This window comes from Vicia villosa, linkage group LG1 (genome assembly GCF_029867415.1).
Source record: "Vicia villosa cultivar HV-30 ecotype Madison, WI linkage group LG1, Vvil1.0, whole genome shotgun sequence".
NCBI classification, from domain to species: Eukaryota; Viridiplantae; Streptophyta; class Magnoliopsida; order Fabales; family Fabaceae; genus Vicia; species Vicia villosa.
In genome coordinates, this window is record NC_081180.1 from 38,348,144 (window position 1) to 38,362,827 (window position 14,684).

The 14,684-nt window shown below is 33.5% G+C and overlaps 1 protein-coding gene across 1 annotated transcript; it reads right to left on the reverse strand.

The window, feature by feature from the left end:
• Positions 1-3,209: 3,209 nt before the first annotated feature.
• On the reverse strand, positions 3,210-5,705 carry LOC131616720 (uncharacterized). The gene is made up of 5 exons (XM_058888182.1): positions 4,795-5,705; positions 4,472-4,691; positions 4,120-4,301; positions 3,709-4,077; positions 3,210-3,615 (listed from the first exon to the last, which is right to left on the reverse strand). Exons 1-5 carry the CDS (start codon positions 5,703-5,705, stop codon positions 3,210-3,212), a joined length of 2,088 nt encoding a protein of 695 aa, XP_058744165.1.
• Positions 5,706-14,684: the final 8,979 nt, after the last annotated feature.

Sequence of the window (14,684 nt, forward strand, 5' to 3'; positions counted from 1 at the left end):
ACTTTGAAACCAACAAGTAGTTTGAGTCTTGAAAGTGTTGATTTGTGTTAAAAATGAAAGCTTTGAGAGATTTTGAGGGTTTTGAAGTGTGGAACCGTAGCTGGGAGAAAGAGATAATGAAAGAGTGAAATTTGTTGAATCTGAAATGTTAGAAAGGAAACTGAAGTGGTGGCATTTAAAGAAAATTTGTCAGGTGAAAAATACCCCACAACTTTTAGAGGCGTTGAGACTTGCTAGGTGATTTTCACCTCGCAATGTTTGTGTCAGTCAAATGTACACTTGCTTCACTGTGCCATCAGTAAATACCAGACATAATTTTCCGCCAATTTTTTTAAAAGATAGTTGCGGGGTGTTTTTCACCTGGCAACTTTTGCGGGGTGTTTTTCACCTAGCAACTTTCTTTTAAAAAATTTCAAATTGTGCCATCAATAAATGTCAAACATAATTTCCCCCCAATCTTTTTAAAACATAGTTGCGAGGTGTTTTTCACCTAGCAACTTTCCTTTAAAAAATTTCATACTTCCCACAGTCTATTGTGAGAGAGAAAAACATTTATTTATTTGCAAGGTGAAATACACCCTGCAAGTGCATTAATTTGCGAGATGACTAACACCTGGCAAACTCACCCTGCGAATATGTTGTTTTCTTGTAGTGCAATTATATGGTGCAGATGCCTTGGTATAGACTATTTTGTGGTAATGTTGCAAGGCTTAGCGCACTAACCACTCTCTAGCTTGCATTCCATGGGAGATTGGCAACTAGGATAGGCTGCATCGATATAGCATTGTGGATACCACCAAATGTAGATTCTGCATATAGGATGAATCCATAGATCACCTACTGTTTGAATGCAGGGAGACAAGAATCATATGGGAACAAGTACTTAATTGGATTGGTATACAACACACCCCTAAGAATGAGATGAGGAGCTGAGATGGTTAACGCAAGTTTACCAAGGCGAGACAATACAGGCTGCAATACTGAAGCTGGAAGTAGCAAAAACCGTTTATGGTATATGGAGATATAGAAATGCTATTACTTTTTGCAAGAGTGTAGATAATACAACAATAGGTGGGGGGATTATAGACATGATTGTATATAGAGATGTGGTAAAGTGAAACTGGGATCACATATAGCACAGCTAATGCTATGAATTTTGATAGTTAGTCATGTTTAAATGGCTGAATCATTTGTGATCACTTTTGTATCTACACTATTTTTGAATTAATATATCATAATTTGATTTTAAAAAAATATAAATAATAATAATATAGTATTAAGTTAATAATAATAATAATAATAATATCCAACTACTACAATAAAGTTTAGCGCATCACGCAGGTCACAATTCAGTTTCTCTAAAAGAAAGATCGGTAGGTTTGGAAGGAGCCATGAGAGTAAGAAATGAAAGCACCGATAATAAACTTAACTAAAGTTACTCTAGATCTAGACTGCATAAGAATATAAAAACATAAATAACTTTTTTTTCATAATATTTTTCAAATAGATCTTAGGGTAAAATAACTAAATAGACCAGCCACTTAAAATAAAAGACAAGACAACAATACTAGAGAATAATACTAATTACACCCCTTAATTTAAATACAACTATTTTAGTAATATTGATTTCTTCTTGCCTCTAATGGGCTTTGCGAATTTCCTAACAACATATCTGATCAGCTATTAAATTACTGTTTTAGAAACGGATGGTGATTGGCTGTAAATCTTTTTTGTCTAATAGTTTTTAGGCTTAAATGCACATTTGGTCCCCCTATTTTGAGTTTCTCAAAGTTTCAACCCCCCCATTTTAAAAGTCATCTTTCAAATCCCTAAACTTTACATAACTTGGGATTTTTGTAGTCTCCCTCCACATGGCTGTTCATTTAATGACATGGCAATGTATTTTATCTTCCACGTCAGATTCTGTAAATTATGTTATTTCTAAATCATTTTTAAACAATGAAAACAATTAAATCATTTTGTAAAATCATTATTTATTTGGTCTCTGCATTTTATAAACTCAATTATTCAGAACCCTAATTCCTAAATTTCTCAATATTGCATCTTCATCTTCAACAACTGTAGCTGCTGCGACCTTCATCTTCAATATTGTATCTTCGTCGCTAACTTGTTACTTCTGCAAGATGTCCTAGAAATCAGTTTCTAATGGTAGCTTCAGGAACCGTGCGTTTAGGAACGAATGCCATTGCGGCCTCGATGCTCCATTAATGACGGCATAGACTGATTCAAACCCAGGGCGTCGCTTCTACGGATGTGGGATGTACAAGGTATGACCTCATTAATTTATAGTGCTGACACTTGATTTCATGTTTTGAAAGTTTCTTTCATCTCCACTGATGCAACTTCAAGGTTTCAAAAAGTGCAGTAATTTTGTCTGGTTGGATGAGGAAATGAACCCTAGGTCAAAGGAAGTGATCTCTTCGTTACTGAAGAATTTGAATGATGAGAAGTATAGGTCTAAAGATTCTATCGCAAAAGAAGAAGAAATGAGGATGAAGATGAAAATGTTGAAGAAACAGTTGAAGTTTAATTGGTCTATAACCATAATTATGTTTGTGACACTAGTGGCTGCAATAATAATGAAATGAGGAATTACCTTAGGTTCAGTGTTTGTTTAGATTGAGTCTTGTCTAGGTGTGTTTATGTTCATGTTGTTTAGTAAATGTTTTTGTTCATGGTGGTGCAAATGCTGCACAGGTTGTAAGGATCATTATCAGTAACTATTTAAATGAAGATGTTTTCCATTTGCTCAGTTTGTTTTCCAATGACACAATTCAAATTTGTTCATCAAATAATACATGACTTATAATACATTAACTTGTAATAAGACTTATAAACCTGTATCTTGTTTATAAACCAGTAACACAACTTGTTTAACTTGTTTTCCATTTGCTCACAAGACAATAACATTAACTTGAATATAAACCAGTAACACAACTCAAAACAATAACACAACAGGATAACTTGAGTACATAATACTTGTTCATAACATTACCAGCAAAATTTGAGTACATAATACTTGTTCATAACATTACCATACACAAAAAATTAAACCAGAAATATGTTAGACCAGAAACATTACATATTCCAAAACATTTAGCAATTCCTAATTTCATAACATTACATCCAAAATATATTAGACCAGAAATATGTCTAATTCCAAAAAAAAGCAATCATTCCTAATTTCATCAGTCTTGGGTAGCTGGTGGTGCTTGGGATCCCTGTCCAATTTCAACTTGGGTTTCCTTGCCCTTCTTTGTAGTCTTTGCCTTCTTTGTTGAAGTTGTAGTCTTTGCCTTCTTAGACTTGTTACCTCCTTTTGGTATTGTCCTATCAGCCGCTCTCTTACCCTTACATGTTCTCTTGTTGTGACCAGTTTGTCCACACTTCTTGCAAGTCACTGTTGCAAATTTTCTTGAAAGCACATGAGGATTCTCTGGCTCATCAGCTGCCTTGTTTCTCATCTTTTTTGGCCGTCCAATTGCTCTTCTCATGACAGGAGGACTAATGACCACATGGTCAACACTAGGCCAGAGTTGTGGCCCATTTGTAGGAAAGACAATATTAGCATATGTCTTCTCAAAAGTTACCTTGCTGAAAAAACACAAACTGTATCAAACCAGGATCATGTTTAACAATTTGCAACAACTAACAAAATATAAAATGTTTTAACAATTTGCAACAAACCTGTAATAGTTGGAGACATAAGTTTCTGGCTTTTTCTTTATGTTCCATATACAAGAGATAACATGACAGCATGGAATTCCAGACAGTTCCCACTTTCTACAACTGCAAGTTTCACTCTTAAGATTCACACAGTATGTATCTTGTCCCTTGGTCACTCCAAATATGGAGAGATCATCATCACCATGCCAAGTTGGTGTCCACTCTTGTGCTTCCTTTTTGTTCCTCTCAAGTATCAATTGGATTCTAGGACATATATCTCCTTCATAGCCATGTAATAGATCCTTTTGTTTTGTAATTCTTTTTGTGATGTAGTGCTTGATTCCCTCCAACAAGGTTATGATGGGCTTGTCTCTGTGCTCTAGGATTGCCCTGTTAAAAGCCTAACACATATTGTTAACCTGCATATCACACTTTGTATAGGTCTTGAAGTGTGCCCTTGTCCAGAATTTAGAAGGAATGTCCATCTTGTCCTTCCATGCATCTCCATCTAGTAGCTTCAATTTCTCCATTGATCTCTCCCATAATGGAATTGATGTTGCTCTAGCTGCTGCCCACATAACTTGATTTAGCTCCAATCCTGAATGCTTCTTTTTCTAATTTCCATAAAGATGTTTCACACAAAGTCTCTGCTCCACATGGGCACTTATTCCTTGGATAGCAGGAACCAAACCCTATTCAAACAGTTGCACAATATTAGAACAAGCCCAGAATTATTAAAGAACATTAATATTAAAAAACTCATAAAACAGTTGAAGAATTTTACCTTCTGCTGGTCAGAAATAAACCCATAAGCTTTATCATTGAATTTACCTAAGTCTTCTAACAGTAGATGCAAGAACCATTCCCATGAATCTTTTGTTTCAGCTTCAACCACTGCATATGCAATTGGATATATTTGGTTATTCCCATATCTTCCTATTGCTGACATCAATTGCCCTCCATATCCCCCCTTCAAGAAACAAGCATCCAATCCAATGAGAGGTCTACAATTGTTTGCAAATCCTGATTTACATGCATTCAGACATATATATATATATATATATATATATTCTTTCAAATGTAGGACTTCCATTGTTATCTGCACACTTTATAACAATAGTGCTATTGGGATTGGACTTCAACAACTCCTCTGCATAACTTCTTAGGTGACTAAATTGGTCAAAGTCAGCACCTTGAATTAGATCTAATGCCCTTCTTTTTGCCCTATATGCTTGGTCTGCTGAAATCTTGCATCCCCATCTCTGAAGTGCTTCAGCCACAAGTCCAGCTGGCTTCATATGTGGACTATGCCTTAGCACATGTGCAAACCTTATAGCAAGCCATTGTGTTTTTGCATTCCTATTGTCTGCAGTCCTATAGCATGTATGCTCACTGATATAGCTCACAATTTGCCAAAATTGCTGGCCATTCCTCTTACTGAACCTCAGATAAAACTTACAACCAGCCATACACTTAACAACAATCCTCCTAGCATCATTCTTCCTAATGAACACATTCTTCTGGTTTTCCATTCCATACTCTTTGATTGCATCCCTTATTTTCTCCTTGTTTGTAAACATCATCCCTAATTTGAAATCACATCCTTCACCACTCTTGTAAGTTGGAAACTTTTCTGCATCTTCTTCATTATCACTACCAGGGGGTGTATATAAATGTTCCTCATCTTCTTCATCTAAAGCTTCATGTGGCAAGTTGACTCCACTACAAGTTTCACCTAATGTCTCAGGGGGTAACACTGATGTCCAATCCATCTCATCACACTCTTCACTATCCTCACAAAAGTTACTATCTTGGCTGAAGTCATCTTCACAACCAGGTTCATCCTCAGCTGCATCATTCACAACAGGTTCATCCTCAGTTGCATCATTCATAACAGGTTCATTCAAACCAAAATCACCCTCAGCTGACTCATTCAAAACAGGTTCATCCACATGTTCATTGACAACTGGTTCAGCATTAGGCACATTCACCTTAGTAATTTCTACATCATCATCCATGACTTTGTCTACTTCACTTGGATCTACAAATTCAGGTGGGTCAGCCACTTTATGATCAACATAGACATCTACTTCCTCGTATCCTTAAACATCTTGCCCAAACTGTATCACATCCTTGTCATTGTTTAAAGGCATAAGACCACGAGCAAAGCTAAACTCGGGGTTCCTATACCAGATACTACTTATGTCTACATAACCTTCAGCTTTAATTGTAACACCCTGGATTTCCGCTTACCCCGCGGGGCTTCCGGCCTACCAAGCATGTCACCAGCTTAATCAATAATCTCCCCTAGGTCCGCTTATCGGCTGCCCAGGAAATATTGTTTTTGCCTCCCGCAGGATTCGAACCACGTACCTAGGGGTTAAGTACGTATTCATAGCAATTCCTGCTACCAGTTGAGCTATCAATAATCTCCCCTAATAGCTCAACTGGTAGAAGGAATTGCTATGAATACGTACTTAACCCCTAGGTACGTGGTTCGATTCCTGCGGGAGGCAAAAACAATATTTCCTGGGCAGCCGATAAGCGGACCTAGGGGAATTATTGATTAAGCTGGTGACATGCTTGGTAGGCCGGAAGCCCCGCGGGGTAAGCGGAAATCCAGGGTGTTACATTAAAAGGCGCCTTTTAATGAAACACCCCGATATCTGCTGCACGCATCAACCGTGTCGGCCAACCGAGCATGTCCTGGGCAGCCGATAAGCGGACCTAGGGGGATTATTGATTAAGCTGATGACATGCTTGGTAGACCGGAAGCCCCGCGGGGTAAGCAGAAATCCAGAGTGTTACATTAAAAGGCGCCTTTTTATGTAACAGCCCGAGCCTTCGGCGTTCCCGGCACTGTTACCTCACGATCTTCTCTACCCCCCTCACTAGTAGAGTTTTTGCCTTTCGTGGGAATCGAACCCTGTACCCTGGGGTTCAAGTACATGTTCATTCCATTCCCACTACCACTTGAGTTGTAGCTCAATTGGTAGCAGGAATTGCTATGAATACGTACTTAACCCCTAGGTACGTGGTTCGATTCCTGCGGGAGGCAAAAACAATATTTCCTGGGCAGCCGATAAGCGGACCTAGGGGGGATTATTGATTAAGCTGGTGACATGCTTGGTAGACCGGAAGCCCCGCGGGGTAAGCGGAAATCCAGGGTGTTACATTAAAAGGCGCCTTTTTATGTAACAGCCCGAGCCTTCGGCGTTCCCGGCACTGTCACCTCACGATCTTCTCTACCCCCCTCACTAGTAGAGTTTTTGCCTTTCGTGGGAATCGAACCCTGTACCCTGGGGTTCAAGTACATGTTCATTCCATTCCCACTACCACTTGAGTTGTAGCTCAATTGGTAGCAGGAATTGCTATGAATACGTACTTAACCCCTAGGTACGTGGTTCGATTCCTGCGGGAGGCAAAAATAATATTTCCTGGGCAGCCGATAAGCGGACCTAGGGGGATTATTGATTAAGTCGGTAACATGCTCGGTTGGCCAACACGGTTGATGCGTGCAGCGGATATCGGGGTGTTACATTAATCAGTTCCACCAGATCCATGTATGACATTTAGTCAACATCCCACTTCCATTCCATCTCAGTGATCTCACCACCAACATACAGTTTAACAGGTTCAGTTACAAATCTACCCCTATGGTGGAGTCTTAACCTAACTTTTGTATCCTGACTTGGCCTGAAATTTACAATATTATAATACGTTATTATTAAACTAACCCTAAGACAGCAATCCAACAAAGAAACATGGTGGTCCACACACTGACATCGTTTACCACAAATGGTCCACAAAGAAACACAAAAATAATGGAGGTGGACCACAAACGACAACGACACAAAAGGCGTTCACCACAAACAGACAAGAAAACATACCTGAAACAACATTTCACTTGTGGGTTTGTCATCTTCTGGAGCGTTCTTCACGACCTTCGCTTGTTCTTCACTTCTCTCGCAATAGCACTCTTACCAACCTTGGTTCCTGAAGATTGAGTAATTTAGGAATTAGGGTTTTGATAATTGAGTTTATAAATAATTAATTTTATAAATGATTTAATTGTTTTTATTGTTTAAAAATGATTTAGAAATAACATAATTTACAGAATCTGACGTGGAAGATAAAATACATTGCCATGTCATTAAATGAACAGCCATGTGGAGGGGGACTACAAAAATCCCAAGTTATGCAAAGTTTAGGGATTTGAAAGCTGGCTTTTAAAATGGGGGGTTGAAACTTTGAGAAACTCAAAATAGGGGGACTAAAAGTGCATTTAAGCCTAGTTTTTATTTTAGAACATTCTACCTTTAATTTGTTTTAGGAGAAATGCTAGCAACACTCTCTTTTGAACACTCTCTCAAACACTAATTTTCTTATTGGTTGAAACATGTGTGGGTCCTACTACTTTATGTGAGACCTATTTTCAAAATGAGGAACTCATACATGTTTCAATCAATAAAACAGTGAGTGCTTGAGAGAATGTTAAAAAGAATGTGTTATTAACCCTCCTCTTTGTTTTAGATAGATTGTTGATTGTGTAATTTGTGAAGTTTTGAGTATCTCGTATATCCATTTTGTTGAATGCATTATTGTTTATTAAAAAAATTCAAAATAAAATAAGGCATTAGAGCAATACTACTTCTTTTTTTTTTACCGTAGAGCAATACTACTTAAATGTTAATCAACGGTAAAAAAAAAAAAAATGGTTTCGAAGTGGAAATGTGAGGGGGCCGTGACTTGGTCTCCCTAATCCTAAGGTGTGGTCCAGTGAAATGTGATGTAATTAAGGATAAGCTTCTTTTTTTATTATGGATAAATAATTAAAGACACTATACTGGTTACGTAATGTTGCACAGTCCTTTTGTTTATCTACTCACGTGAGTTGAGGTTCGGCTCACGTGGCCCCCATCCCTGTCCATCTATAAAACTGATGGCGAAAGTGACCGCTCATCATTTTCTCACAATACATATCCTTTCATTTCAACTAATTTGCTCAATTCAAAATATATCATATTAAATTAAGGGTTAAATAAGTTTTTGGTCCCTATAAATATTGCAATTTTTATTTTTAGTCCCTCCTTGCCTTTAGGCAACGGTTTTTACAAAAAAACCGTTGTCAAAACCTTCTAAAACCGTTGCCAAAACCCAAGAGGGACTAAAAATAAAATTACAATATTTATAGGGACCAAAAACTTATTTAACCCTTAAATTAATTAGATAGCATGAAATAGGTCAAATAAATATAGTGTACAAAAATAAATAATTATATAACATGAAATAAGTCAAATAATTTATATGTATAACTTTTTTTTGCATACTATATATTAATTTTAAAGAATTTGAAATTAATTAGAATTGATATCCATATAAATATATACTCCATTTTATTATTGATTTGTTTATCATATCATCCATTTTATATTCCAGCCATTTTAGAGGTAAAGAGCTTCGTAGCTAGTCATACTTTTGAAATATTTTTATACGTTTCTTAGAACCAAAAAAAAACTTTGTATGCAGTTAGATTTTTTATATATTTATATCTTATTTAAAGTTAGTTATTTGGTATATTATTGAATAATTTTAAAATTTTAAACATTTTATGAAATTAATTAATTTAAAATGCTTTTTAATTAATTAAAATTAAAATAAAATTTAATATTTATTATAAAATGTTAAGAGGAAATTCTTGATAATTTTAATATAATAAAATTTAATACTTATAATAAATTGTTAAAAGGAAATTCTTGATAAATCAATCTACTCGTAAAATCTATTTTAAATTTTCTCTATTATTAATTTTAACTTTATTAAAATACTCTTAAGTATTTCATCCTTGTCTCTTGTCTTGTACATATTAGAAGTAAATATAAATATTACTAAAAATAATTAATTATTTTTTAAATAAAATATTCTCTTTCTTCAAAACATTTTTTATTAAATTATATTTTATTAGTGTAATATACACAACTTTATTTTATTCAAAATTGATAGTAATTATATTGAAATAATTTTACTAGGCGTTAGAGAGGATCATTATCCAACACACTATTTGTGGGTGAACGTCCAAAATCAGTAACACAAAGTGTTAAGAAGCACCGGTGGGCGTTTATAAGTAGGGCCGATCCAATTAAATTAAAAGGGCGGTACTAATTTATAAAATAAGTTTAAATTAGAAAAATAACAATTATAATAATTAAAAGGCTTAATTGTAATTTTGGTCCCTTTATTATCTATTTTTTGGGGTTTTGGTCCTTCTATTTTAAAATCCGGAATTTTAGTCCCTTTATTTTAGTTTTTAGAGGATTTTGGTCCCCTTGCAAATCCGAAGGCAATTTTTTAATGAAATAGAACTCACATTGATGACATGTTCGACATAAATCTTAAATAAAATTAGTTTTTCTGAACATTTCAATGTTGAACTGACACTGACACATCATCAATGTGAGCGTCGTTTAATTTAAAATTGCCTTCGAATTTGCAGGGGGAGCAAAATCCTCAAAAAACTAAAATATAGGGATTAAAATTCCAGATTTTAAAATAGAGGGACCAAAACCCAAAAAAATAGATAATAGGGGGACTAAAATTGCAATTAAACCTAATTAAAAATAACACATCAAAATTATAACTATGAATTAATAAAAAATTAATTATAATTATTTTGACTTTGAGCAATTTTATTTTTCTAATGTATTTGATTTTTATCAAAGTATTTTTTTATTTATTGAATTTTTTTATAATATTTTTTATGTTTATTAATATTAACATTAAAAAAAATATACTTTTTAAGATTTGGGGACCTTCAAAATTTAGAGCCTATGTTGTAGAGTCTGTTAGTCATGTATAGGGTCGGGCATGTCTAAAAGCGACAATATAGTTCGATTTATTAGATCACTCGAACTAACTTCACTATCCACTATTACTAAACAACGGTGGGAGTTGTTGCATTCAAAGGATAACCGCATGAGAAGAGAGTCAATGAGGAAGATTGTCTCCTATGTGATACGAAAAAAAAAGGATGAATGTTTATTAACTCTAAATATTATATTTTATCATCAATGTGTATGCACTCCTTTATCGTAAAAAATAATGGATATCGTGGAGACATTTATCATCATCACTTGAATCTTCTAATACTTAATGTTTTGAGTTAGTTAGAGACCTAATACATGTAAGATTCAAAATTCGAGTACAAATGATGCAAAGTCCAAATAAAACTTTCCATCGGTGACATATTTTTTATATAAATCATTCTGAGTTTACACTTTACTCATTTTGAACTATGTAACTAATATAGATGTTGAGTTTACACTTTACTCATTCTGAACTATGTAACTAATATGGATGTTGGAATGTTAATATTATTGGTTCATTGTTGCGCTGTGGTATCGGAGATTCGTACCACTGCATTAGAAATCCAAAATCACGAATCAATTACAATTTGGATCCATGTACAAAATATTTTTTGAATCATTAATACTATATGATGGAGACGAAAATAATAAGAGCGTGTTTGATTTAGTTTTTTAAAACTACTTTTATTTATTTTTACAGTTTTAAAATAATAAAATTGATTTAGTTACTCAATTATATAAAAATAATTTTTAAAAAACTATATTCTATACATAAGTTTTAAAAATTAAAAATTAAAAATAGATTTTAGATTTTTGTTTTTCACTTTTCAGAATTGGGAAGATAAAAAATTATAAAAAATTAATACGAATTTATTAATGACATATTTATAATATTGTACAACTTTAAAATATAAAATAAATATTTTCATGAAATATTTGCTTCCAAGTATAAAATAAATTTAAAAAATAAATCAATTAAACGAGTTTTTTAATCTATAAAATAATTTTCAGAAAATAAAATTATCATTTTTTTCAAAACAGTTTAGTTAAATTAATTAATTTATAATATAAATTTAAAAAACTAAAACAAAAAGTCATTCAAACATTACCCTAATTCTCATTTCATTAACCATTCCTCGTGCCTATGGGGGACCTTAGTTGAGCTTAGTTTAAAGGTACAAACCATTGCAACTTCAATATTTATCCAAAAAGTAAAAGAAGAAAGATAAAGATATCGTCACTCCAAGCTGTACTATTGTATCTTTGCATCACAACGTAAATGCTCGCCATGATTACCGGAGAGCCAAAGAATCGTTTCATTAAATAATCAATAAATTAATATTCCTTTATTTAATTAAAAGTGAGAGAAATAATTATAAAACACGATTTAACAAAACAAAAGAAGGTAAGGCGAAGCTAGTACAGGCCGGCGGAAAGAGAAACTCTCACATGCGTCTCTCAATATTAAACCAAGAATGTGACAATTTTATATATTAAATTGAGATTACTATATGAGAAAAATGAAATACGTGGATTAATACGAAATATTATATAATTGTGTTTATTAATTAAAACCGTAATTAGTGGATGTACAAGTATTATGCATGTATGTGAGTGGTGGGTGTGGGTGTATGAATGAGTGTTGGAGAATCTTTATGAGCTTGCACATGGAAGCATAGGGCAAAGCATGTAGATAGGGTAAAGAACAAAAACAAACAAAACATTGTTTAGATAATTCAAAACCCTAAAAAGAAAAAAAAAAAGAAAAACGAATCCCGTATTTGACGGCACAGCTAAAAAGATCAATTTCCATGCTTGGGAATATTGAGTAAAACATGAAGAGAGGAGGTGAAGCACGTGACATTTCCTCCTTCACAACCAACAAATGCTGTTCTTCCTATCTGGCTTCATTCTTGTGGATAGAAAACAAAACAACAAAAGTGTTTAGTTTAGATTTAAATGTGATTAACTTGGGATCTGTGAACTAATCATCATATGGATATTTGTATATTTTTAATTTTCATTTTAAAGACGTCAACTGCTCACTGTTCCCATGTCAAAGCTCGATCTGATCCCCACGTGACTGTTTCTTCTTGCATTTATCACTTACTAGTACAATAGTTTTTGGTACGAAAGGTGTTGTATATAATATAAGTTTTGTTGTAAGAAAATAAGTATAACTGTTCGCAGGTATATTTCAGCGGTAAGAATATACTCCTTATATAAAATCTGAATGAACTTATGATAATTCATACTCATAGCTCTCAAAATGGGCTAGCCCATATGGGCCAGCCCGCCTGGCCCAAAAATTTTTAGGGTTTGAGCCTTAAAATTAGAGCCCATATTTTTCAGGGCCTTTTTAGCCCAGCCCTAAAAAGCCCGCTACCCATTAGGGCTAGCCCATATGAGCCGTGGGTAGTCCATCAGGTCCGCATAACTAGACATTTTAAAAAACATATATTAATATTCATATCGTCTTACTCCAAAATAGCAAAATGTCTTTTCTCATTTCACTAAATTTTATTTCTATTTTATTCAATCTATCTCTTTTAAATATTATACAATAATATAATCAACATTCTTTCATCGTATTTTATTTGTTTTCTCTTAAATTAAATATTCAAGTATTATTTTATACAATTAAGACATATATTGTATTTAGAAACACATTATAATATTTATAAGAGATAATATAGTGCTGAAAAATATATTATGTTTAAAATAATATAATTTTTAATTTAATTATAATAAATATTATGAAATTTTATTTTAATTTTTTAAAATTAAAAAAGCCTATTTAGGGCCCGGGTAGCCCGAAGCCCATCTAGGGTCGGGCTCGGGTAGTAATTCTCGAGCCCATATTATACCAGGCCTTTTTGGCCCAACCTTAAAAGCCTAGAGCCCGTTCGGGCCGACCCTAAACGGACCGGGTAGCCCATTTTGACAGCTCTACTCATACGGTGTCCAATAGTAAGCCTCAATCTCAATGGTAACTCTCATCGTCTCCATCCAAACCGCGTTAACATTTATCGCGATTGCGATATAAAGTTATCGCACGACCCAATCAATACAGAGGATCCGTTTTAATTTTAAAAATAAGTTCAAATTTAAAATATAAATATAATTAAAATAATTAAAAAAGACACATAAAAATATAATTATTTATTAATCAATAATATATTTAATTATAATTATAATATATTTAAGGTTTAATTGTAACTTTGGTCCCTTTATTTTGTCTTTTTTCGATTTTGGTACCCCCATTTTTAAAACCACGATTTTGATTCCCTTCTGAACTTTCTGTTGAAAAATAGACAAAAATAAGGACTAATTTTGCATAAAAAAGCAAAATAGGGAGACGAAAATTGCACAAAAAACTTTAAAAGGGGACTAAAATAGTGACTTTTAAAATAGAGGGATCAAATTCAAGAAAAAAACAAAATAGGGGGACTAAAGTTGCAATTAAGCCTATATTTAATTATAATTATTTTGAGTTTTGATCTATCTAAATTTTGTATGCATTGAGTTTTTATCATAACATTTTTTTCGATTTATTAAATTTTAATTATAACATTTTATTTATTTCAATTAATATTTATGAAAAAAATTTAAACTTATAAAATTTGGGGCCTTGTGTTGTATCACTTTCCGCACATGCACAGGGTCTGCCCTAGTTATGGCGATCACGTGAAATCTAGTAGTCAAATTTTATTTTCTCCTTCACTTTTGCATTCTGATTCTCATTCACCTATTTTTACCTTTTGCATCCAAATTTCTTTTCAAACAACATACTACAAAATTAAAAAACTAGTAAATAAAATAAAATCAATGATAAAATTAACTTCAAAAAATTAAAATCGCGATAAAATTAAATGTGATGGGCCTTCCATTAAATGCTTATTTAAGGTCATTAGCTTGACTTTTTCGTCTAAGGCTTTGCGAGCATCAGATATACCTTCTTCGATGCTATTTCACCTCCTGAATAGATTTTTAGCCTTTTGTCTTTCATAGTAAAGGTGTGTGAATCCCCTAGATCTTTTATTTCTACTGTACCATCTAAAAATACTTTGTTGACAATAAAAGGACAAGACCATTTAATTTTCAACTTACCTAGGAACCACTTCAGGCGGGGTT